This window comes from Carcharodon carcharias, chromosome 3 (assembly GCF_017639515.1).
Source record: "Carcharodon carcharias isolate sCarCar2 chromosome 3, sCarCar2.pri, whole genome shotgun sequence".
Taxonomy (NCBI): domain Eukaryota; kingdom Metazoa; phylum Chordata; class Chondrichthyes; order Lamniformes; family Lamnidae; genus Carcharodon; species Carcharodon carcharias.
In genome coordinates, this window is record NC_054469.1 from 121,964,299 (window position 1) to 121,988,284 (window position 23,986).

The 23,986-nt window shown below is 45.2% G+C and overlaps 1 protein-coding gene across 1 annotated transcript in view; it reads right to left on the bottom strand.

Annotated features, from left to right (window-relative positions):
- Nucleotides 1-356: 356 nt before the first annotated feature.
- The window catches only part of vwdel (von Willebrand factor D and EGF domains-like), a 242,783-nt gene continuing 219,153 nt past the window's right edge, over nucleotides 357-23,986 (bottom strand). The window contains exons 32-35 of the mRNA XM_041183982.1: nucleotides 13,337-13,432; nucleotides 12,396-12,491; nucleotides 1,675-1,821; nucleotides 357-412 (exon numbers count right to left, since the gene is read on the bottom strand). Of these exons, the coding sequence (XP_041039916.1) occupies nucleotides 357-412; nucleotides 1,675-1,821; nucleotides 12,396-12,491; nucleotides 13,337-13,432 (395 nt within the window). The remainder of the gene's footprint in view (nucleotides 413-1,674; nucleotides 1,822-12,395; nucleotides 12,492-13,336; nucleotides 13,433-23,986) is intronic.

The following is a 23,986-nucleotide window of genomic DNA, read 5'->3' on the forward strand; positions in this document are numbered from 1 at the left end:
TTTCACAAAAATGGATGATTTCCCAAGTGCCCTGCAACCATTAGTGACTATACAATTAGCCCTTGGCATTCCATTACGAGGTAGTAAAACTACAGGAAGAAGTGGTATGAGCAGTAATTACATTTTGCTTTACAGCACCGCACAATACTTTATTCAAAATGTAAACACACCACTTTACTCAAGAACACCTGATGAGTACTATTTTTTAATACTGAGTTGTAAGTGTCTGTGCATGGTTTGGTTCAAACTCTTGGTTTAATCTTTTATTTTAACACAGTCCATCCTTTGATGTTTGCAGTCCTTATAATTGAGCAAAACCACTTCTGGTTCTCAAACCAACTTCAGCATTATGTCCGTTATTGCTGGGAGGGATATTCGACACTGGTGCCAGCTAACCCAGTCTCACCGGTACCTGGGGAAAAAAGAACAATTAATTATAGCCGCATGCTACTGGGAATTATCAGATTTTCCTCAGTCATAGCCATGACAAAGATTTATTAGCACTGGTGCTAATTGGAAAAGCCTGTTACAACTTGTGCATTCTGTACTCGTTATATAATTTTGTTTTAAGGGCAAACATCCATCTTCAACAGCTGTTATGAAAGATTGTTTTATATAATTGAGCCACAGAAACCAGAAGGTTCTACTTTTGTTCCTAAACCATGTTGAATTAGCTGGTCTCAACTGGGGTAGAGAAACAGTAAAAACAGAATAACAACAATGATGACTTATGTTTAAAAAGCAGCTTAAATTAGAATAACATTCTGATGGCTTTCATAGAAGCCAGAGAAAGATTCCAAAGTCAAAAAAGGTGATATTAAGGCCTAAATTCTTTGGCTTCCCAAATCAAGTGTGATTCTCACGACACTCTGGCGGATATGTTCAAAAACTAAGCTAAATTTTTCTTTGGACTCATCAGAATATATCAGGTGTGCTATGGCTGTCATATAAATGCCCTGACACTACTTGCCCATCAAAGCCTTACCAACTCCTCAGTGCAATGTCCAGAGGGCTTTAAAGAGGTTCTTAGAGGAGATGGTGTGGAGAAGCAGAGGTGGATTAAGGAAGGAATTCTGGAACCTAGCGTTTAAGCAACTCGAGGCACGACTATTGATGATGGGACAAATTGTATGGGTGATGCAGAAGTAGTGGTGGACCACAGGACTCTCAGTGGGTTGTAGATCTGGAGCTGGTTACAGAGATATTGGGGTTGAGAGGGTGCATGGTGAAGCTAGGAAGACAAGTAGCTACCAAGATGTAAATGTTAAATTTGAGATTTAGGGGAATGGAAGCCAATCTGGGTCTGATGTGATCAGGATGTACTGAGGACAGGATATGGGCAGCAGAGTTTAGGATTAGCTGAGTTTTGCAGATGGTGGAAAATGGAAGGTCAGCCAAAACTGTATTGGAACGGTCGAGTCTGCAAGTGATAAAGGCAAGAATGAAGGTCTCAGCAGCAGACAGAGCGATGCTGAGATGGTAACAGGTGATGTTATCATGGTAGACAGCTTTAGTGATCGAGAAGATACGGGATCAGAATCTCAGCTTGAGGTTAAGTAGTACACAATGGTTGCAAACAGTCTAGTTTTACCAAAGAAAGTAGACACTGAATCCAGCCACAAAGAAAGATTTGGGAAAAAACCCAAATTGTGAAAGGTAGAATAAGGGGGTTACTTTGATTTTCAGTGTGTTTAATAATTGTCTTCCAAGAATTTCCTCTCACCTTCTTGCCACAAATGAATCCAGAATATCCTGCTCGACAGGAGCACACATTTGGAAGAATACATTTCCCTCCGTAAAGACATTTTTGTCGGCATACAGCTTTGAAACATAACATAAAGCACATATTGATATAACACAAAACATATAAACAGTAAAATTTTCATACGAAGTGATGATGCTTTACTTTAAGTCACCAATCTCTCTCCTCCCAAAGGTGCTGATTTATGCTGGGCTATTGGACCACAGGAAGTGGTACAACAGCCAGATTTTGGACCTCTTGCCCAAAGTGTCTTGTTATTGGAGTTTCTGAGGGAGGGATGAGTGAAATTCCTCCTACCTAAATGCCTAACAATAAATAAATCTATTAAATGAGAAACTGTGTTATGCTTGTGCAAATTATTTCACTAAAATTATTGACAGGAAGATTTTTGCCTCCTAATTCAATCAGATTTCAGTAAGGCCATTTCTTTTTGCAACTATCTGCTGTGCTATAACTCACTGATAACTAAACTGATCCCAACCGCATTATCATCACTTACAATTTCCACTGCATCTTTGAGCATTGTACAAAACCCCACAGGAATGGCATAAAGGGTTATTTCCTCAATTTTATGGGCAGAATTTTGTCCTTGGCAGGGGAGCCCCCACCACCTGCAATCAGCACTGCACCGTGATTTTACATTGGGCCAATTAAGGCCCACCCAGCATGAAACGGCGGCGAGCAGCAGTACTAACCACTGCCTGTGCGGGCGAGGGGAGGAGGGTGAGCAGGCTGAGCATGAGGGAGCACTGCATAATCTCTCTGGGGCATGGAGCTGTGTCAAGGAGATGAAGAGATGTGAAAAAATTTTTTTTAAACAAAACTGTAATGAAACATGTCCCCTCATGCACCTCTGTCACATGAGCAGGAACATGTTATTAATTAAATTTTAAGACATTATTATTTGCTTTAGGAAACCTCATCCCGCCCATAGATGAGGTTTCAAAAAAAATGCAAAGGTTGCTTGGCCTTTTCGCCTGCCCGCCAACTGTTAGGTTGGACGGGCAGCGAAAAAATTAACTTAATTGATTATTTTATGGCTTTAACAGGCCTTTTAGTTGTTGGGCGCACTGCTGGCTCCGGTGCGCGTCTGTTGACTGAACTAACATGAGACTGTACACTGACATCGGCACACTCGGCTGACGTCAATGCGTGTCATTTCACGCTCAAGTGGGTCGGGCAGGTACCAACCCAGTAAATGAAAATTTCTGCCCTATAGGGTTTTCAGTGATCTAACAAAGTTGTGATGAAAAATTGGGAGAAGTTCATGAAAATTCTATCACCGTATATATTTGGTATTTTAACATAGATTTACTAATGCTGTAAATTGTGGAAATTTTTTTTTGTGTGCCAGTGTAAGTTTCAAGATTGGGGCTTGGCAAATTCTTAGACAGCTTCGTGGTCTAGGGAGAAAGCTGACTCACTCTGTTTCACCTCACTTGATTTGGTGGGTGAGGTGCAAGTGCAAAAAAACACTTGGGATGGGAAGTTTGTCGAGTAATGGGCAACTTAAAGAGTTTTGTTACACCTTTTCTGAGCAGGAAGGGAACAACAGGGTGGCAGAGCTTCACTCATATGTTTTCCCACTGATGAGGCAATGCCAAGTCATCTCAGTTTTTGAACAAATCCTATGGCTTTGTTGGTAGAGCAAGTTTAAAAAAAAAAGGAGCACTATGTTCCCCTTGGATGGGCACCATTTCATGGAGAATAGAGAAGAAGCATGGTAGGAAGTTGCCGACTATGTCAATACCAACAAGAGATAACAGGACCCAATTGCAATGCTGAAAGAAATTTAATAACCTTACCGGGTGTGCTAAGGTTAAAAAAAATTGACCGAACAAAGTAAAGCAATGATATGCAGTGATTAGGTTACCTTAGAAGTGCATAAAACTTAATCAGACATTCACATAAATTTGCACCATTGATTCCAATGCCACAACCCACCTTGAAGGTTGGGGCCTCTGGCTCCTTTGAACATTTGCTAACTTGTGGTCTGCTTACATCACTGCAAGTATTGGTGAGTGAAAACAACACACCTCTCATATAATCAGTTTGCCAGCCTTTGGGGTTCACCCTCTTCTTCCCAATACTCACGATGGAAGAATTCTCATGGAAAGCTAATTGGTAGTTGTAAACATGTTGCGCAGTGAAAGACAAAACTGCACAAAGGTTCATGAGAATCCTTGGTGCAATAATGAAAAAGAAAAGTTCCTGAATTTAACTTAGACTAGGAAAAAAAAGTTTCTTGTGCCTCTTCAAATCTTCAAATTTATTTGCCTGCACTGCTCATCACCTGCTATCCCCGGATGCCTAATTATCAAATTAGCTGTGGTATTAAAGCAGGAATAATGGCATGGGAGACCTCAGAAAGGCATTCCCATGTTATTTACATATTAAAATAAAATTTCAAGAAGGGGCTTTTGTTGCTGTCCCTCCCACCCCAGAGGCAGAATTATGCATCATGTTCTGCATGGTAGAGAACCTTACATAAGCTTATAAAATATATAACCTGATTGAACAAATACTAATACTGTCAGGCATTCTGTTGAGAAAAACTGTACCCCATGTGTGGGAATGGCCGGTGTGCCTGATGTTGAAACTTCCAGCAGGACTTACTGACTTTTGATTGAGGTATAGTTAATTTTTCACTGCTCAGAATAAGGCTGAACAAAAACATGTCTACAAAAATTAATTGAATGAATCCAATATCTTGCTGCCTTCGGAAATGTTTTTTTAAAACAGAAAATAAAGAAATTCAGGTGCTGACCTATAGGGCAGAATTTTCCCTTAAGCGTGCGGGCGCAGCCCCGCATGCCGATGTGTACAATGACTTGCGGTGACTTCGGGCGAGTGTCCCGATGGCACTGCGTGCCATTGCGATATTTCATTGGGTGAGTGCGTGATGCTCTCTGATCCGCGCCCGTCATTAATTAATGGGCCAATTTAGGCCCTTGTCGCTCCAATCGACCATGATTTTTCGGAGCCCATGCGATTTTTGGGTTGGCTCACAGGCGCAACAGGCAGGCGGGTAGGACACATTTGTATAAACCTCATCCATGGGCAGGATAAGAGGGCTCAGTGGGGTCGCGAGTGTGCTTTGTCAAATATTGATGTTTCAAAGTTTCTGATACTTGCCTGTGTGATCTGCAATACTTCAAAACGCATACCAGCTGCTTGGTCCGAACTCACAACCTTCAGGTCAGCACACTGTAGTGAGGAATCTTTTTTGGGCCTGCAAGTTTCAGGAAGCCTTCCCATAGCCTTGGAATGGGAGCTGAACTCTCCACTGGAGGCATCTCCTCTGAGGAGGAAGGGAGGGCTAGAAGGGGGAGGAGGCCAGGAGTGCACATGCAGCCTCCAGGGGAGCCACCTTTGGGAGGTCAGGCACAGGCATAATGGGTGCAGGGCCAAGAGGTTGTCCAAGGCAGAAAGGGCCGCAGAAGACGCCACTATCCTGCTGCCAGGGTACTCAGGCGGTGAAGCAGCTACCTCACAAGGGCTATGGAGGAAGAGAATCATCAGTCTTCTCAAGATGCGCTTCTGATGCCTTAAGGGCTCAGGGGGTGCACTCCAACACCACCCAGATCGTGTGTCGCTGATAGTATGGTTGTCGCTGGTTGTATGCTGCGCTCTCCACAATCTGGCACTGGAAAGGGAAGGTGCAGTGGACCAGTGGATGAGGAAGATGTGTACGCAGTCGCTCCGGATGCATACGATGAGTCCAGCAGTGAGTCCGAGGATGAGCATGCACAGGAGAATGCTGAGGGGGTAGACGCTGACCCGGGCATACTCCAGGGAGGCAGGGACATCCAGGAGGCTTTAATCCAAAGAACCTTCAGCTAGCCCACCACAGATGGACCTTCAACACATGCCAGGGCTGCAGGCTTCATACTCGATACCTGAGTGCTAAATCAGCCTGGATATTAACTAAGGCCCTTGTCAATAAAGCTCAATGTCAAACAACTCACTCATAACATCATGGTTTCCCGTACACATGCAGGAGTGAGGAATCACCCTGAGACATGGCAACATGTCAAAATTTATTGAGTAAACAAAAGTAACTTCATAAAGCAAAATAAAAACGGTGTTGGACATCGCGCCAAGTCTTTGACTAAGTACTATGGGCCAATGTAAAAGCACCTATGAAAAACCCGTGGTGTGCCTAAGGTGCCTTAAATTTACACTTACGGGTGCTATGTCTAGGTGTTGTCCCCTCGCTGATACTGGTGTCTGAGACAGCCTCCTCACTGTGCTGTCTTGTTGGCCTTGATGACCTTGGCGGACGTTCTCTGGCCCGTGGAGCATTTGATGGCCCCACCTGGGAGGGAGCGGCCGGTTCCACAGCTGGCTTTTTCCCAGTCACCACAGCCTCAGTGGATGCCATGGTCACTGGCAGAGGGGCAGAGGAGCTGCTGCCTTCATCTGGAGTGCCCTGAGAGGAGCTCGCAGAGATGCCAGGCAGCTGCTGCGCTGACGTGACTTCGCTTCGGACCTCCCTGCTCACTGGATGGGCACCGAGCTGGGATACTTGGTGCCAAAAACCATCTCCCACACTGGCACTGACCAGCTGTGGTCAATGCCGCTGTGAGGGCTTGCAGGTCAGAGCGCAACCCCAGGAGGACGTGATTGTTCTCCTGGAGGTGCCTCTGCACGGGAGTCGCCAGTCTCTCCATGGAGGAAGCATGGGGCTCGGACATGTGGCTCATTGCATCGGTGATGCGCCACATGACTCCTCCAGCATGGGCACCATGCCACACATTGCCTCATGTATCTCCACCAGATCCTCCCGAATACCCTGCTGCACTTCCAGCTGTACCATTGGGACAGTCTACACCTGAACAGTGCTGGGGCTGCTGTCCTCGTGAGCTGCCTAATCGGGGATGTAGAGATGGTTTAAACTGAATAGAGGGGGCAAGGGATCAAATTCGGGAAGGTATGGTAAATCAAAGAGCAGATACAAGGCAAGAGAGACAGGTATTAATATGGGGAATGATAGAGACTGTGACAGGATTGGACAGAGAATATAATCCTAAGGGGAGAATTTTTTCCCCGTCGGGTGGGTGGGCTGGTCGGGAGTGATTGCGGAGCTGATCGCTGCCCACAATAGGCTGTGCGCGACCATTTTATGTGGGCGGGCCACAGCATGATGCATGCCCGATAGCGCTCAGTGCTACCTGTGCTGGTGGGGGGAGGAGAGTGAGTTGAAAGAGTGCAGAAATCTCCCTGAGGCATGGAGCTGCCTCAGGGAGATAAAGTTGAATTTTAAAGTCCAAAATAAAAAAAAGTTAAAAATCATTTACACATGTCCCCTCATGTGACATGTTTATCAAATGGTCAATAAGTATTTATTAATTTAATGAACCTTTCATGAACCCTCACCCGGCCCGTGGATAAGGTTTCCTGAAAAATGCGAAGGCCGCCTGGGCTCTTTGCTTGCCCACCAACCTTAGGGTTGGATGGGCAGCCCTGTCAAATTGTTTAATTGATTTATTAATGGCCTTAACTGGCCTTTGACAGTTCGGCAGGCGCGCAGCCAACTCCGGTGCGCACCCACCGAACAAAAGGTCGGAATGACACGCGGTGACGTTGGGATGCACTCCCGACATCACCGTGCGTCACTTTATGCGTCGGTGTGCGGGGGCGACAGAAAATGCTGGCCTAAGAGTAAATCAGCAGATAAGGCCAGACGCTACAAAAATAATAAATGGACAGAACTGATGGCTCTGTACCTAAATGCATGTAGCATTCATAACAAAACAGATGAACTGATAGCGCAAATAGAAATAAATGAGTACGATCTGTTAGCCATTACAGTGACATGGCTACAGGATGACATAGATTGGGACCTGAATATTGAAGGGTACATGACATTTAGCAAGGACAGGAAGTTAGGAAAAGATGGAAGGATGGCTCTGTCAATTAATGATGGTATTAGCACATTAGAGTGGGATGACCCAAGTTCAGTAAACCAGGATGTAGAAGCGGTTTGGGTTGAGATATGGAATGATAAAGGCAAGAAGTCACTTGTTGCAGTGGTTTACAGACCTCCTAATTGTAACTATACAGGAGGGCAGAGTATAAAAGAATAGGTAATGAGAGCTTGCCTGAAAGGTACAGCCATAATCATAGGGGATTTTAATCTACATATACACTGGAAAAATCAGATGGGCAAAGGCATGTAGATGAGGAGGTCATAGAATGTTTTTGGGATAGTTTCTTAGAACAGCACCTTCCGGAGCCAACCAGAGAGCAGACTATACTACACAAAAACAAAAATTGCTGGAAAAACTCAGCAGGTCTGACAGCATCTGTGGAGAGGAAGACAGAGTTAACATTTTGAGTCCGTGTGACTCTTCATCAGAACCCAGCAGGCTATACTAGGCCTGGGGGAGGATTTTTCCCTCGTTGGGTGGGCTTGGCGGGGGCCAGTGAGGGCGGGTGGGAAGCCGCCTGCTGCCCGCAATTGGGGCCGGGCCACGATTTTGCGTTGGTGGGCCAATTAAGGTCGGACCAGCATGAAACGTGAGCAGCAGCACTCAGCGCTGCCTGTGTGGGGAGTGGGGGAGGAGGAGGGCAAGCGCGAACTTCGCACATACCTGTGGGTACGCACAGGAAAAGCTCCTTAAGGCACAGAGTTGCCTTAGGGAGATGAACAGTTTAAAACATTAAAAATAAAGCTTCTAAAAATGTTATAAGACATGTCCCTTCATGTGACTGTCTTCTTTCAATTACATTTTTACTGGCCTTAATAGGCCTTTTAATTGTTGACGGTGCACTGCTGACTGCGGCGTGCGCCCACCGATCGAAATATCGTGTGAGTGCACGATGATGTTGAGATGCTTGCCCGACGTCATCGCACATCATTTTGCGCTCGTTGGACCCCTAGATAGCAGCGATCATAATTTTGAGGGAGAAATGAGTGCATCAAAGACTAGCATTTTAAACTTAAGTAAGGGCAATGGAAGCAGAGCTAGCTAAAGTGAAATGGTAAATGAGGTTAAGGGATATGTCAATAGAAGTTCAATGGCAGACATTTAAAAGGATATTTCAGAATACACAGAATATATACATTCCAATGAGAAAGAAATATTCCAAGGGGAAATCTCACCATCCGTGTTTAACTAAAAAAGTTAGACAGTATCAAACTTCAAGAAAAAGCATATAATTTCGCAAAGATGGGTGGCAGGTTAGAAGATTGGAAGGAATATAAAGAACAGCAAAGAATGACAAAAAGATTAATGAGGGAAAATTTAGAGTATGAGAGAAAGCTAGCTAGTAATATAAAGATGGATAGTCAGAGTTTTTACAGATACTTAAATAAGAGAAGAGTGAGCATTGGTCCTATAGAGTGTGCGTCTGGGGAATTGATAATAGAAGGTAGGGAGATGGCGAACGAATTAAACAGGTATTTTCCTTCAGTCTTCATTATAGAGGACACAAGTAATGTTTCAGAAATAGCTGTAAATCAGGAAATGGAGGGGAGGGAGGAACTCGGGAAAATTACATTCACCATGGAAGTGGTATCAAACAAATTGTTGGGGCTGTGGGCTGACAAATCCCCAGGTCCAGATGAACTTCATCCTAAGATTTTGAAAGAAGTGGCTAATGTGATGCACTGGTTTTAATTTTCTAAAATTCCCCAGATTCAGGAAAGGTTCCATTAGATTGGAAAATAGCAAATATAATTCCTTTATTAAAAAAGGGAGGGAGAAAGCAGGAAACTATAGGCCAGTTAGCCTAACATCTGTCATAGGGAAAATGTTGAAGCTATAATTAAAGATGTTATAGCATGGCACTTAGAAAAATTCAAGGCAATCAGGCAGAGTCAACATGGTTTTGTAAAAGGGAAATCATGTTTAACCAATTTGTTGGAGTTCTTTGATGGAGTGGATAAAGGGGAACTGGTGGATGTACTATACTTAGATTTCCAGAAGGTATTTGATAAAGTGCCACATCAAAGGTTACTGCAGAAAATAAAAGCTTATGGGCCTGAATCTTCTGGTCGGCATGTGGGGGCTGGCCCCACTCGCCAACGCATAAAATGATGTGCGGTGACGTCGGTCCTGCATCCCGACATAACTGTGTCATTCCAATCATCAGTTCGGCAGGCGTGCACCAGAGTCAGCTACGCACCTGCCGAACTCGCAAAGGCCTATTAGGGCTATTTAATAATAATTGAAATGATTAACAGGGCTGCCCATCCAACCTTAAGGTTGGACGGGCAGGCAAAGAGCCCAGGCGGCCTTCGCATTTTTCATGGAACCTCATCCACTGGTGGAATGAGGTTTCATGAAGGGTTTATAAATGCAATAAAAATGTTTATTAAAATTCATTAACATGTCCCACCTCATGTGACACTGTTACATGAGGGGACATGTCTGATTAATTTTTTTTTCTCAGAGGGTAGTGAGTCTTTGGAACTCTCTTCCTCAAAAGGCAGAAGTAGTCTTTGAGTATTTTCAAGACAGAGCGAGATAGATTCTTGATTTACAAGGGGGTGAAAGGTTATTGGTGGTAGGCAGGAATGTGGGGTTGAGGTTGCATTCTGATCAGCCACCATCTTATTGAATGGTGGTCCAGGCTCGAGGGGCCGATGACCTACTCTTGCTCCTAATTCATATGTACATTTCATATGTTCGTTTGTTCTCCTCATAGGAGTTTAACTCTTCAAAGTGAGGAATGTAACCTCAGGTTGCTTGCCTCCTCAAGGACATGATGCATATTTTTCTCCTGGAACTAGACTGGGTGAATTAGGTGAAGTTGAGTAATTGAAAGGTGTCTACAGGTAACATTGGACAGCTGGAGCTGTGATGGTACCACCCTATTAAAGTGGGGCTTTTAAGCTTCTGCATGCAAATAAATGATCTTAGAGGAGATGGCAGCACACATTGTAAGATTTTTTGTTTGTGCCCTCTTGTATCAGAATAATGTGGAAAGTTAGTTCTATGGTTCTTGACTTTAGAGGATGAAGAATGTGCTAATGTTCAGGGTATCTAAGAATGAAAAGTGAGAATGACCATATGCTACTTTGTTTGTTTGGTCAAATCACTGAAATTCTTGTGGAACTATTTTCAGTTCTGTTTTTTTTTTAAATTAATTCATGGGATGTGGGTGTCGCTAGGTAGACCAGCATTTATTGCCCATCCCTACTTGCCCTTGAGAAGGTGATGGTGAGCTGCTTTCTTGAACCGCTGCAGTACATGTGGTGTAGGTGCACCCACAGTGCTGTTAGGGAGGTAATTCCAGGATTTTGACCCAGTGGCAGTGAAGGAACTGAGATATATTTCCAAGTCAGGATGGTGAGTGGCTTGGAAATGAACTTCCAGGTAGTGGTGTTCCCATGCATCTGCTGCCCTTGTTCTTATATATGATAGCGATTGTGGGTTTGGAAGATGCTCTCTAAGGAGCCTTGATGAGTTCCTGCAGCACATCTTGTAGATGGTACACACTGCTGCCACTGTGCGTCAGTGGTGGAGGGAGTGAATGTTTGTGGATGTGGTGCCAATCAAGTGGGCTGCTTTGTCCTGGATGATGTCAAGCTTCTTGACTGTTGTTGGAACTGCACTCACCCAGGCAAGTGGAGAGTATTCCATCACTTTCCTGACCTGTGCCTTGTAGAGGGCGGACAGAATTTGGGGAGTCAGGAGGTGAGTTACTTGCCACAGGATTCCCAACCTCTGACCTGCTCTTGTAGCCACAATATTTATATGGCTAGTCCAGTTCAGTTTCTGGTCAATGGTAACCCCCAGGATGTTGACAGTGAAGGATTCAGCGTTAGAAATGCCATTGAATGTCAAGGGGCAACAGTTAGATCCTCTCTTGCTGGAGATGGTCATTGTCTGGCACTTGTGTGGTGTGAATGTTATTTGACACTTGTTAGCCCAAGCCTGGATATTTCCCAGGTCTTTCTGCATTTGGACATGGACTGCTGTTGATGAAAGAATTGGCATGCGGTATCAGTGCACTCTCCATGGCATTGGAGACATTTTTTACAGCTTCCTCTCGTGGAAATTTGTAATTATGTCCTTTTCTTTTTGAGGTAAGGCTCACTGAAATTATGAACTGCTCTTCTGTACCTTTTTGCAATGCCTTTGTTTCTTCTTTGGCAGATCCTCCAATGGGAGACATTGAAAATGTGTACAAAGTCTGGTGTAGCTACCCGATAGTGAATTGATTAAGTCAAACACTTTCCTACTTCCCTGCTGCTCCCCATTCCACTGGTGCAAAGTCCATCCAAACTTGGCATTTTAAAGAATACAGTCAAAAATTCCAAGCACCCTCAAAACAGTTTACTCGAGATTTGTATCGGATATCCTATTGTGTACATGTAAATGATCTCATGAAATTCTGGCGGATTCAGCTCCGCAGAGCATGGCTTGACACATCTCCAGATTTACTGTACAACTCTTACACAATTTGGTATGTGGAATTTAGAATGTGGGCTCTTGCATCCAATGATTTTAACATTAGTTGTTGAATTTAATTGCAAAAAGAGAGAACAAGAACGGAACAGCTAGGATAATTACATTTGTTCCAGCGACTATTAAATGTATTCGATACATTCAGACCTTGCAAGCACTCTCAGAATTTAAAAAATAGAATGGTACATGCAACTGTCTTGAAAATGACTTACGTATTTGACACTGCAGTCCTTCCCACCCAGTCATGCAATGACAAGTACTGGGACCAATGCATTCTCCTCCATTCTTGCACTTCTGTAGACAGACAGCTAAATTGATATAACATGAGAAGATGTTCAATACTGCATGCTACAATTTATTCGAATTTTAATACATTTAAAAAGCACAGGCATACACCATTTGAAGGATACAGGCCAGAATCTTCCGTTCGGTGTGCAGGGGCGGGCCCACATGCCAATACGTAAAATAATGCAAGGTGACATCGGGCGTGCGTCCCGATGTCACCGCGCGTCATTCAGTTCAGTGGGCCTGCACAGGAGTCGGCTGTGCACCCGCCGAACTGTCAAAGGCCTGTTAAGGCCAATAATTAACTAATTAAAGTGATTGTCAGGGCTGCCCGTTCAACCTTAAGGTTGGCGGGCAGGTGAAGAACCCAGGCGGCCTTCGCATTTTTTATGAAACCTCATCCACTGTCACGAGGGAACATGTTTGAGTAATTTTATCTTTTCTGTTTTCCTATGTTTTGTTATTAAATTAATCTCCTTAAGGCAGCTCCGTGCCTCAGGGAGATTTCTGCGCTCTTTTGCACATATGCGCAAAAGAGCACAGGCCACGACTCTCCCTCCTCCTCCGCCCACACAGGTAGCGCTGAGTGCTTCCGGGTGCGTGTCATGCTGGGCGGGCCTTAACTGGCCTGCCCACATAAAATAGCGGCGTGCAACCGATCGCGGGTGGTGATTGGCTCCACGCCCACTTCCGACTGGCCCGCCCGATGGGGAGAAAATTCTCCCCATTGTGCTTGAAGTTCAAAACAACCAAGAACACAAAATTTAAAGCTGCAGAGCTTTGAGAAGTAGAAGCCTTGATATGGCCTTTATCTCTTAATAACATGGCATGCTTGCACATTAGGAACTACATAAAAATTCTGACTTACGTATATTACACCTTTTCCCTCTCCATCCTGACATGCAAGAGCAGACATTAGGACCCACACACTTTCCTCCATTCATGCACATTGGCTCACAGACACCTTTAAAAGAAAGAATTGTGTCAAGACATATAACTCATAGTCCATTCGCAAGATGAAATATGTTTTATAAAGAGGATGGAGACACTAAGGGGAAGTATAGGAATTTGAAAGAGGGAATGAGAACATGAGAGTTGTTTTTAAAAGCAGAGAGAAGTAGCAAGGTGAAGTGATTTTAGAAGGGTGTTTCAATCGGCAGAGACATAGGCCAGGGTTTTACCACCTGGGAGGCATGGGGAGTGTGGTGGTGGTGGTAAGGGAGGGGGGCAAAAATCAAGTGGAGCCAAGTTGGATTGGCGGTATCAGGAGCCCGCTTGTCATCTTTAATTGGACCCCCGAGAGTTAATTAGGAGGCTGCTTGTCGTAAATTTGCTCTCCCAGCTCATGTCCCCTTGTTTTTTGCACCAAACCATTCCCCCAAGGCTGTTGGCAAGTGCAGGCTTAGGACCCACTTTTTACCCCAAAGTCAAGGTCCTGACTCAGCTCACAATATTTAGCCTATAATGGCCGTAAAACCAATCTCTGATGGTGAAGAGGTTGAGAGAAAAGCAGTAATCCAGAGTGAGAGGGATGGAGAATTTGGGCTTGGACACATTGGGGGTGATTAGCTGGTGGAACAATGTGAAAACAAAGACAAAAATCTTGATTTGATTCTTTTTGCAGCCCTCTGCTGGATTTCCACACTTGCTGGTATTTACATTAGTCTTTCCTTATCCATTTGTTAAACATGGCTGCTTAACCAGATATGTGCAGCTTTTGCAATTTCAGGTCATGTTCTGGTTTTGTCTCATACTAAATACATCTTTGAATAATTCCCACTTGCTTGTCTGTAGATTTACCCATTAGCAGTTCAATAACTTCTCACCCTTCTGAATATTGTCTTGCTTAAATTCTACAGTAACAAAAGCCCAAATTGAACTAAAACAGATTATTACACCATGAACTTCATGCACATTCATGTATTATAAAGAATAATTCAGGTTGGAATATATAGAGCGGCATTTTAACTGTGGCACACTGTTCCTGATGTTGGAACCAGAAGTGGGTGCCACATCTGCTCTCTTGCTTTTTGCTGGTTCCCATGCGATTCCAATGAAAACTAAAGTGCCGGTGGTTCGCACAGGAGACATGTTTAATCACACAGTGGGAGATGCTTTTCAGTGGTGAAACCTGCTGTCAGCTGACAATGTAGCAGATATGAGTGGACTATAAAAAAACCTCCTGAACAAACAGAGGGGCTCTTCATCAGGGTCACAACTTTCATGCCCAAATCCATTGCTATTGATGTAAGAGTTATTGAGAGCACAAAGATGGCAAGGGTGTTTTTTACATTTAAATTTCACTTGTAAATATTTCATGTTGCATTGGTTTCACTTTATTCATATGCATATCATTATTATTTATTGCGGCTCACTTAGTCAGAGAGGATGTAAATGTACTGGCATACCTCACGGTTGGCATGCATTGACGGTTACAGGGGAGTTAAGCACATTCCTTTGATGTGAAAGAAAATATGTTGTGTTTTTGCATTCACTCTTTATTGAATGTTTCTTGTTAGTGTCCAGTGTTGTACTTGCCAATCTGTTGGACATCCAATGGTTTTCTGTGTATTGCAACGCCTTCTCTGTATTGCAAGGACATTTTCCAAGAGCACTCTTACCAGGCATAACTGAAATACTGTAGGTGAATTCAAAGCCCTCTAAGGACTCTACCAGCCACACCCTAAGATGGACCCACATACAGACTGTACTGACCCCTCATTTTCTTACCTTAAGTGACTGCCCTTGCCATCTCTAGGATGCCGGCCTTTTCCTCTTCCACTCCTTCATCACCTTGACCTCACCCTCTGTCCTGTCTTGGATTCCTCTTCGACTCCTCCATGCCCCCGACCTCGCGTCATATCATCCTTTAACCCCTGACTTTCCCTTGCCAGTCCCGAGCCTCCATGCAAACTGCCGTTCTCCTGCTTCCCTCCCTTTGTGCCGTAGAGTTCAACAAGAAAAACCGCTGACCTCAGACTCAACTTCAGAAAGCTGACTGTTGCACATGACCTTTAAACGAATGTGAACCGGGTACCATGAGTTTCTTGTGTGCAGCCAACTTAGTCTTGAAGGTAGGATGTAATTGCAAAAAGGTTTAAGATAATGAGTATTGATGGCATGCAAATACAGTACAAGTAGGAGCCCACCAGATGATGGCGTGTGGCCGGACCCACCACAAATATAGTGCTGACTTGATCTCTAAAATTGATTCCGCAAATGGAAAAGCAAACTTTTGGCTCCCGCCTAATTACATCATCCTACCCGCCACGTTTCCCACTCTTACAAGCCCCATAAAATTTCCCCATAGTTAACAATCTCTTAGCCATTCACAAATTGTCAAAGGAACCAACAGATGATAAGGTTAAATGCATAACTGAAAAGTGGTATGGGAGGGAGGTGGTCAATTCATGGGGCAGAGGGAACAAAGGAACCCAATAGGAGGGGCTCCAGTTAACCTTGACTGAGACCAATGTCCTGGCTAATCAAATAACCAGGGCAGTAGATAGGGCTTCAAGCCAATGAATTAGGTAGGAGAAGGGTTCAGGAAAAAGCAAATTCAAAACAAGAAAAAAGCCAAGACTGTAGAGCAGATTAGCAATTTGGATAAAAATAAAGAGTGGGTCAGGAAGGGACAGACAGCTCAATAAAGATAAAGGTGCTTTAGAGACTCAGGCAAAGAGAAAAAATGTTAAAGCTAAAGGCATACTTGAATTTGTGAAGATGAATTAACAACCTAGATATCAATTCATGGCTTTGATCTAATAGCCATTATGGAAGTGTGGGGCTAGACTTCAAATAATTATGGAGGCAGGACTGGAGGCATCCAGGCAGAAAAACTGCTATGGGAGAACAGTATGCCAGTTTGCTGGCATCTTCCTCCCTCTGGGCCATTTTCAAGGAGGCTAGTTTGGAGGTTTTTCAGCTACCCGCCCACAAGCATTTGGTAGCCAACTGGAGCAATTAAGCAATCTATTAAGGATAGTGCATTCAAGATAGTTTTCTAGATCAGTATCTCAAGGAACTAACGAGAGAATATGCTATTTTAGACTTAGCACTGTTTAATGAGACAGGATTGGTTAATAACCTTTGAGTAAAGGAGTCTCTGTGGAAGAGTGATCATTAATTTTATATTGAGTTTGAGTGATTTAGTTAAGTCTGAAACTAGTCTTAAATCTGAACAAAGCAAATTGGAAAATTATTTAAAAAGATGTGATAGTAGGTAAGTTATGGCAAATTCTAAAGAATGAATTAATAATTCAAAATGAATATATATTCCCTTAAGAAATAAAAGCTCCTGTAGAATTTGGTAGAATTGTGACTAAGCAGAGAAGTTAAAGATAGCATTTAAGGAAAAGGCTTATAATTTTGTCAAAAGGGATAATAAATTGAGGATTGGGAAGATTTTAAAATTCAGCAAAGGATGGTGAAGGAATTGATAAAGAAAAATAAGGATATGAGAGCAAACTGATTAGAAACATAAAAACAGCTTGTAAAAGCTTTCGTAAATATAAAAAGGAAGAGATTAGCAAGAAAGGAAGAGGTTAGCGAGAGTAAACTTGGGTCCCTTAAAGGCAGAGACAGGAGAAATTATCATGGAGAATATATAATGGGGCGGATACTTTGGAAGAATTTTAACCAAATAAAAATTTAGGTTAGTGGGGCGGGAATTAAAGTTTTAAAAATTAGAATCCACACCCAAATTCCCCTTCCAATTGCCCACTTCCAGCTTTAACCGAAGCAGAAAAGTTGAGCTACCAGCCTCATTGTTGTTCAACTTGTCATCTTTAACTATGATCAGTCAGGTTTCCTGAGCCCAGCAGCTACATCCAGACACGGGTTTGTCATATCTAATAGGCGATTGCCTTTACACCAATCTGCCGGATCTAGTGTGCCTGTGTGAGCAACCCTGTGATTAACAACCACCCACATCCTTGAGGGCTCTGATCCTGCAGCTTGCAAAGTCTCCGATTACCCTCATGCCTCAGATTCCCCTATGCAGCGACCTCTGATCATTCCCCAAGGCTTTCAACTCCCCTCACCCTCCCCCATCCCGACGGGCCAGGCAAGTAAAAATCCAAGCCTTTGTCTTTGGCTTCACGGTAGAACACAGAAAAAATATTCCAGTGGTAGTAGGGAACCAAGGATCCAGTGATAATGAGAAATTTAAGAATATTAGTATAAGTAAAGAAAAAGTACACAAAAAAGTAATGAGGCTAAAAGGTGACAAATCTCATGCACCTGATGGCCTAGCCCTTGATATCTAAAATACCTAGTTACAGAAATAGCAGGTGCATTTGGTTTGATTTTCCAGAATTCCCTAGATTCTAGAGAGCTCCCTTCAGATTGGAAGGTAGCAAATGCAAACCTGCTATTCAAGGAAGGTGGGAAAGAGAAAACAGTCAACTATAGGCCAGTCAGCCTGACATCAGTTGTAGGAGAATGCTAGAAATTTATTATTAGGAATGTGGCAACAAGGCACTTAACAAATCATACTATGATTGGGCAATATCAACAGGGGCCTATGAAAGGAAAGTCATGTTTGTCAAATCTGTTAGCTTTTTACGGTTGAAAGTCATAATATGAATAAGATGTAGCAGTAGGCTATTCAGCCCCTCAAGCCTGCTCTGTCATTTAATAAGATCATGGTTGATCTGATAGTAACCTGAAATCTACATCCCGTCTACCCCCAATAACCTATCAACCCTTGCTTACCAAAATTCTATCCACCACTGCCTTAAAAATATGCAAAGATTCTGCTTCCACCATCTTTTCAGGAAGAGAATTCCAAAGGCTCACGGCACTCTGAGAAAATATTTTGCCTCATCTCTATTTTAAATGGGCGACCCCTTATTTTTAAACAGTGACCCCTAGTTCTAGATTTTACCACAATAGGAAATATCCTCTCTACATCTACCCTATCAAGACCCCTCAGGATCTTATGTTTCAATCAAGTCGCCTCTTACTCTTCTAAACTCCAGCGGACAAAAGCCTAGTCTGTCCAACCTTTCCTCATTAGACAACCTTCCCATTCCTGGTATTAGTCTAGTAAACCTTCTCTGAACTGCTTCCAACACATTTCCATCCTTCCTTAAATAAGGTGACTGATACTGTACACAATATTCCAAGGCCAGAATTTCGACGTTGGCATGCAGGGGCGGGCCTGACACAGTGATGTGTAAAATTACACGCGATGATGTTGGGCATGCATCCCGACGTCACTGTGCACCATCGTGATATCTCGGTGGGCAGACGCGCAATGAACTCCGATGTGTGCCTGCCATTAATTAACAGGCCACTTGAGGCCCTCGAGCCATTAATACACCAAGATTTTTCAGAGCCCGTGCGATTTTCAGGGCGTTGCAAGGGTCCAATGGGCAGGCAGGTAGGCCACATTTTTAAAAACCTCATCCTTGGGCAGGATAAGGGGTGAATGGGGTCGCGAATGTGATTTGTTAGTTATGTACTTGTTAAACTTACTGCCACCTGCTTGTGCGAACAGGAGAACTTCAGAATTGCTTGTCAGGACTCTGGAGTAAACATTATTCTTGGGGCCTTGCAGGTTTCAGGCAGCCTTCCCTTACCCTGGGAATGGGGGTTGTATTCTCCACTGGAGGCACTTCCTCTGAGGAGAAAGAGAGAGCCAGAAGGGGGAGGAGGGCAGGAGTCCATATTCAGCCTCTAGGGGAGCCACCTTTGGAAGGACAGGTGCAGGCATAAGGGGCGCAGGGCCAACAGCAAGTCCAATGCGGAAGGGGCCGCAGGAGACACCACTATCCTGCTGCCAGGGTTTACAAGTGGTGATGCAGCTACCTCAATATGTCTGAGGTGCAATGTCGAAGGAGGCTCTGTCACTCAAGGGAGACAGTGACCTCTAATTGTCAGATGATAGGCCCTGAGATTAGCTCCAACTGTATGGGTGGACACCTCATGTCAGTGGTGTTGAAGGCTGCCCTCAACTTCTATGCCTCCGGCTCTTTCCAGTGGTCAGTGGATGAACTTTGCGGAGTCTCCCAGTCAGCTGTTCACAGTTGTGTGAAGCTGGTGACAGATGCTCTGTTCAGGCATGCATTGACTTTCATTCACCACCGCATGGATGAGGCCAGCCAGGCAGAGTGAGCTAGAGGCTTTGCAGCGATTGCTGGGTTCCCCTGCGTCCAGAGTGCTATAGACTTACACATGTGGCTATCAAGACACCTGCAGGTGAGCCCGGTGCCTTCGTCAACAGGAAGGGCTTCCACTCCATGAACGTGCAGATAGTATATGATCACAGGATGCAGATTCTACAAGTCTGTGCAAGGTACCCAGGTAGTTCCCATGACGCATACATCCTCAGACACACCCAAGTGCTGAGGCTCTTCAGTGCTCCAGCCCAGCTGGATAGATGGCTGCTGGGTGACAAGGGCTATCCACTCAAAAGGTGGCACATGACGCCTTTGTGCCATCCAGGAACAGAGGCTGAGCAGCGGTACAGTAGGAGCCACACCTCCAGAAAGGCTGTGGTAGAGAGAATCATCGGTCTTCTCAAGATGCGCTTCCGATGTCTGGACCATTCAGAGGGTGCACTACAATACCCCCCAGATCGTGTGACACCAATAGTGGTTGCATGCTGCGCTCTCCACAATCTGGTGCTGGAAAGCGGGAGCACGGTGGAGGAAGAAGATGTAGACGCAGATGTTCTGGCTGCACATGATGAGTCCAGTAGTGAGTCCAAGGGCGAGCACGCTCAGGAGAACGCTGAGAGGATAGACGCTGACCTGGGCAAGCAGCAGGGAGACCGGGAGGCTTTGATCCAACACTCCATCAGCTAGCCCACCACAAATGGACCTCCAACACATGCAGAAGTTGCAGGCACCATACTCGATAACTAAGAGCAACATCTGCCTGGTTAGGAACATTAACTATGTGCCTTGTCAATAAAACTCAACAACAAACAAGTCACTGATAACACCTGCTGCATTCCATTCTCTCAGGTCCAACCCTGACATTGTCATCAAACCCGCGGACAAGGGTGGTGCTGTTGTTGTCTGGCGCACTGACTTCTACCTCGCAGAGGCTGAGCGTCAACTCGCAGACACTTCCTCCTACCTCCTCCTGGACCATGACACTACCACTGAACATCAAGCCATTGTTTCCAAAACTGTTACTGACCTCATCTCCTCTGGAGATCTTCCTTCCACAGCTTCCAACCTGATAGTCTACCAGCCTCGGTCCGCCCGCTTCTACCTCCTAGCCAAAATCCACAAACAGGACTGTCCCGGCAGACCGATCGTGTCAGGCTGTTCCTGCCCCATGGAACTCATTTCTTGCTATCTTGACTCCATTCTCTCTCCCATTGTCCAGTTCCTTCCTACCTACATCTGTGACTCCTCTGACACATTACATCATATCAACAATTTCCAGTTCCCTAGCCCCAACCACCCCCTCTTCACCATGGATGTCCAATCCCTCTAAACCTCCATCCCCCACTGGGATGGTCTGTTGGCTCTCCACTTCTTCCTTGAACAGAGGCCCGAACAATCCCCATCTACCACTACTCTCTTCCGTCTGGCTGAACTTGTTCTCACACTGAACAATTTCTCGTTAAACTCCTCTCACTTCCTCCAAATAAAAGGTGTGGCTATGGGTACCCACATGGGCCCCAGCTATGCCCGTCTCTTTATGGGGTATGTGGAACATTCCTTGTTCCAGTCCTACTCCGGTCCCCTCCCACAACTCTTTCTCCGGTACACCGATGATTACTTCGGTGCTGCTTCATGCTCTCGTCTGGACCTGGAAAAATTTTTATTAATTTTGCTTCCAATTTCCACCCCTCCATCATTTTCACATGGTCCATATCTGACACTTCCTTTCCCTTCCTTGACCTCTCTGTCTCAATTTCTGGTGATAGACTGTCCACCAATATCCATTACAAGCCTACCGACTCTCACAGCTACCTCGACTACAGCTCCTCACACCCCGCTTCCTGTAAGGACTCCATCCCATTCTCTCAGTTCCTTCGCCTCCGCCGCATCTGTTCTGATGATGCCACTTTCAAAAACAGGTCCTCTGACATGTCCTCCTTCTTCCTTAACTGAGGTTTTCCACCGATGGTGGTTGACAGGGCCCTTAACTGTGTCCGGCCCATCTCCCGCGCATCCGCCCTCACACCTTTTTCTCCCTCCCAGAAACATGATAGGGTCCCCCTTGTCCTCACTTATCACCCCACCAGCCTCCACATTCAAAGGATCATCCTCCGCCATTTCCGCCTACTCCAGCATGATGCCACCATCAAACACATCTTCCCGTCACTCCCCCGGCGGCATTCCGCAGGGATTGTTCCCTCCGGGACACCCTGGTCCACTCCTCCATCACCCCCTACAGCTCAACCCCCTCCCAGACTTCCCTGTCGCTTGCCATTTCAACACTCCACCCTGCTCTCATGCCCACATGTCTGTCCTTGGCTTGCTGCATTGTTCCAGTGAAGCTCAATGTAAACTGGAGGAACAGCACCTCGTCTTCCGACTAGGTACTTTACAGCCTTCTGGACTGAATATTGAGTTCAACAATTTTAGATCATGAACTCTCTCCTCCATCCCTACCCCTTTTCCGATTTCCACCCCCCCCTCTTTTTTTCCCATAATTTATATAGATTTTTCTTTTCCCACCTATTTCCATTATTTGTAAATGTATTTCCATCCACTGTTTTATCTCTATCTTTTAGCCTTTTTCGATTCCTTCACCCCACCCCCACTAGGGCTATCTGTACCTTGCTTGTCCTGCTTTCTACCCTTAATTAGCACATTCCTCAGATAATATCACCACCTTCAACTCCTCTTTGTCCTTTTGTCTGTGACGTCTTTTGGTTATCTCCACCTATCACTGGCCCTCTATCCTGCTTTACACACCCCCCCCAACACACTTAAACCAGCTTATATTTCACCTCTTTACTATTTTTACTTAGTTCTGTTGAAGGGTCATTCGGACATCCGAATGCTGCCAGACCTGCTGAGTTTTTCCAGGTATTTTTGTTTTTGTTCACTGATAACATCATAGGTTCCTGTACACCTGCAGAACTATTGAAGCACCAAGAGGCTTGTTCAGAACTAAAACATTTAATGATTTCATACAACGAAACAGAAATGAAAGTTCATTCAGAGGTATTGAGCTGCACACTGACTAATAAGCAACTAATATGGGGGCAGCAGAAAGCCACCAGTGAAAAGCCTGTGGTGTGCCTAAGGTGCCTTATGCTTACATTTTCGGCTGCTACGTCCAGGTGTTCCCCCCTCACTGCCACTGGGATTGGAGACAGCCTGCTCACTCTGCTGTCCTGTTGGCCTTGATGACCTTGGTGAGTGTTCTCTGGCCTATAGAGCCTGTGATGGCCCCAATTGGGAGGGAGTGGCCAATGCCACGGCTGGCATCTCCCCAGTCGCCGCAGCCTCATTGGATGCCATGGTCACTGGCAGAGGCGTGGAGGAGCTGCTGCCCTCATCCGGAGCGCCTTGAGAGGAGCATGCAGAAACAACAGGCAGCTCGTGCACCAATGTGAGGTTGCTTCGGACCCCCTGCTTACCATTGATGGATTAGCCTAGCTGGGTTACTGGGTGCCCAATCCATCTCCCACAATGACACTGACCAGCTGAGGTCAATGCTGATGTGAGGGCTTGTAGGTCCGAGCGCATTGCAGGAAGACCTGATTGTTCTCCTGGAGGAGGCTCTCCATGAGAGTTGCCACTCTCTCCATAGATGAAGCACTGCGCTCAGCCATGAGGGTCAATGCATTGCTGATGCTCCTTATGGACTCCTCCATCACGGAGACCATGGCATGCATTGCCTTATGTATCTCCGCCAGATCCTCCTGCAGACCCTGCTGGACTTCTAGCATCTGCTGCCTCAGGGACGACTCCAGAGGCACATCATCAGCCATTGACTGAGGATGTTCCTGGTCCCCTGCAGTCCTCCGACTGCCAGTGCCCTGGGCACTCTCTGTCTCTGCCTGCACCTCAAGCGGGTGTGAAGTGCCTTCACCACTGTGCACTGGGACACGAGCCGACCCTCTTATCCCAACCCAGGTGCTGGTATCTGCGCTGCTGCCTGCCTGGTTGAGATGGTGTGACACTGGTGCATGTATCTCTTCAGGGCCCTCAGGTGTCAGTGGTGTGCTCCAGTGAGGCTGAAAGGAAGAACAAGGACATTTGATTAGTTGAAGTCATAACACTGTTAATGTGCATGCCTGGCCTCTGGATCAGGATGTGCTCTTCCTTCTATGATCAATGGGAAACCCATGTTGGATGCTGAATTTAATAAACAGTCAAGAGTGGAATGTTTACACTGAACGACATTGTGATCTCAGTGCACAGCACTCTTACCTCCCACTGGCACCCCAGCCTCACTGCTGCCAGTAGACCTGGGCGTATGGCGCTTCTCCAGCTTGAGAGCCTCCTGCTCGTATCTGGTTAGTATGAGTAGTTGCACCTGCCCTCCGCTAGTCCGCATCCATTGAGCGTTATTGTGTGTGGTCTTCTCCTGAAAG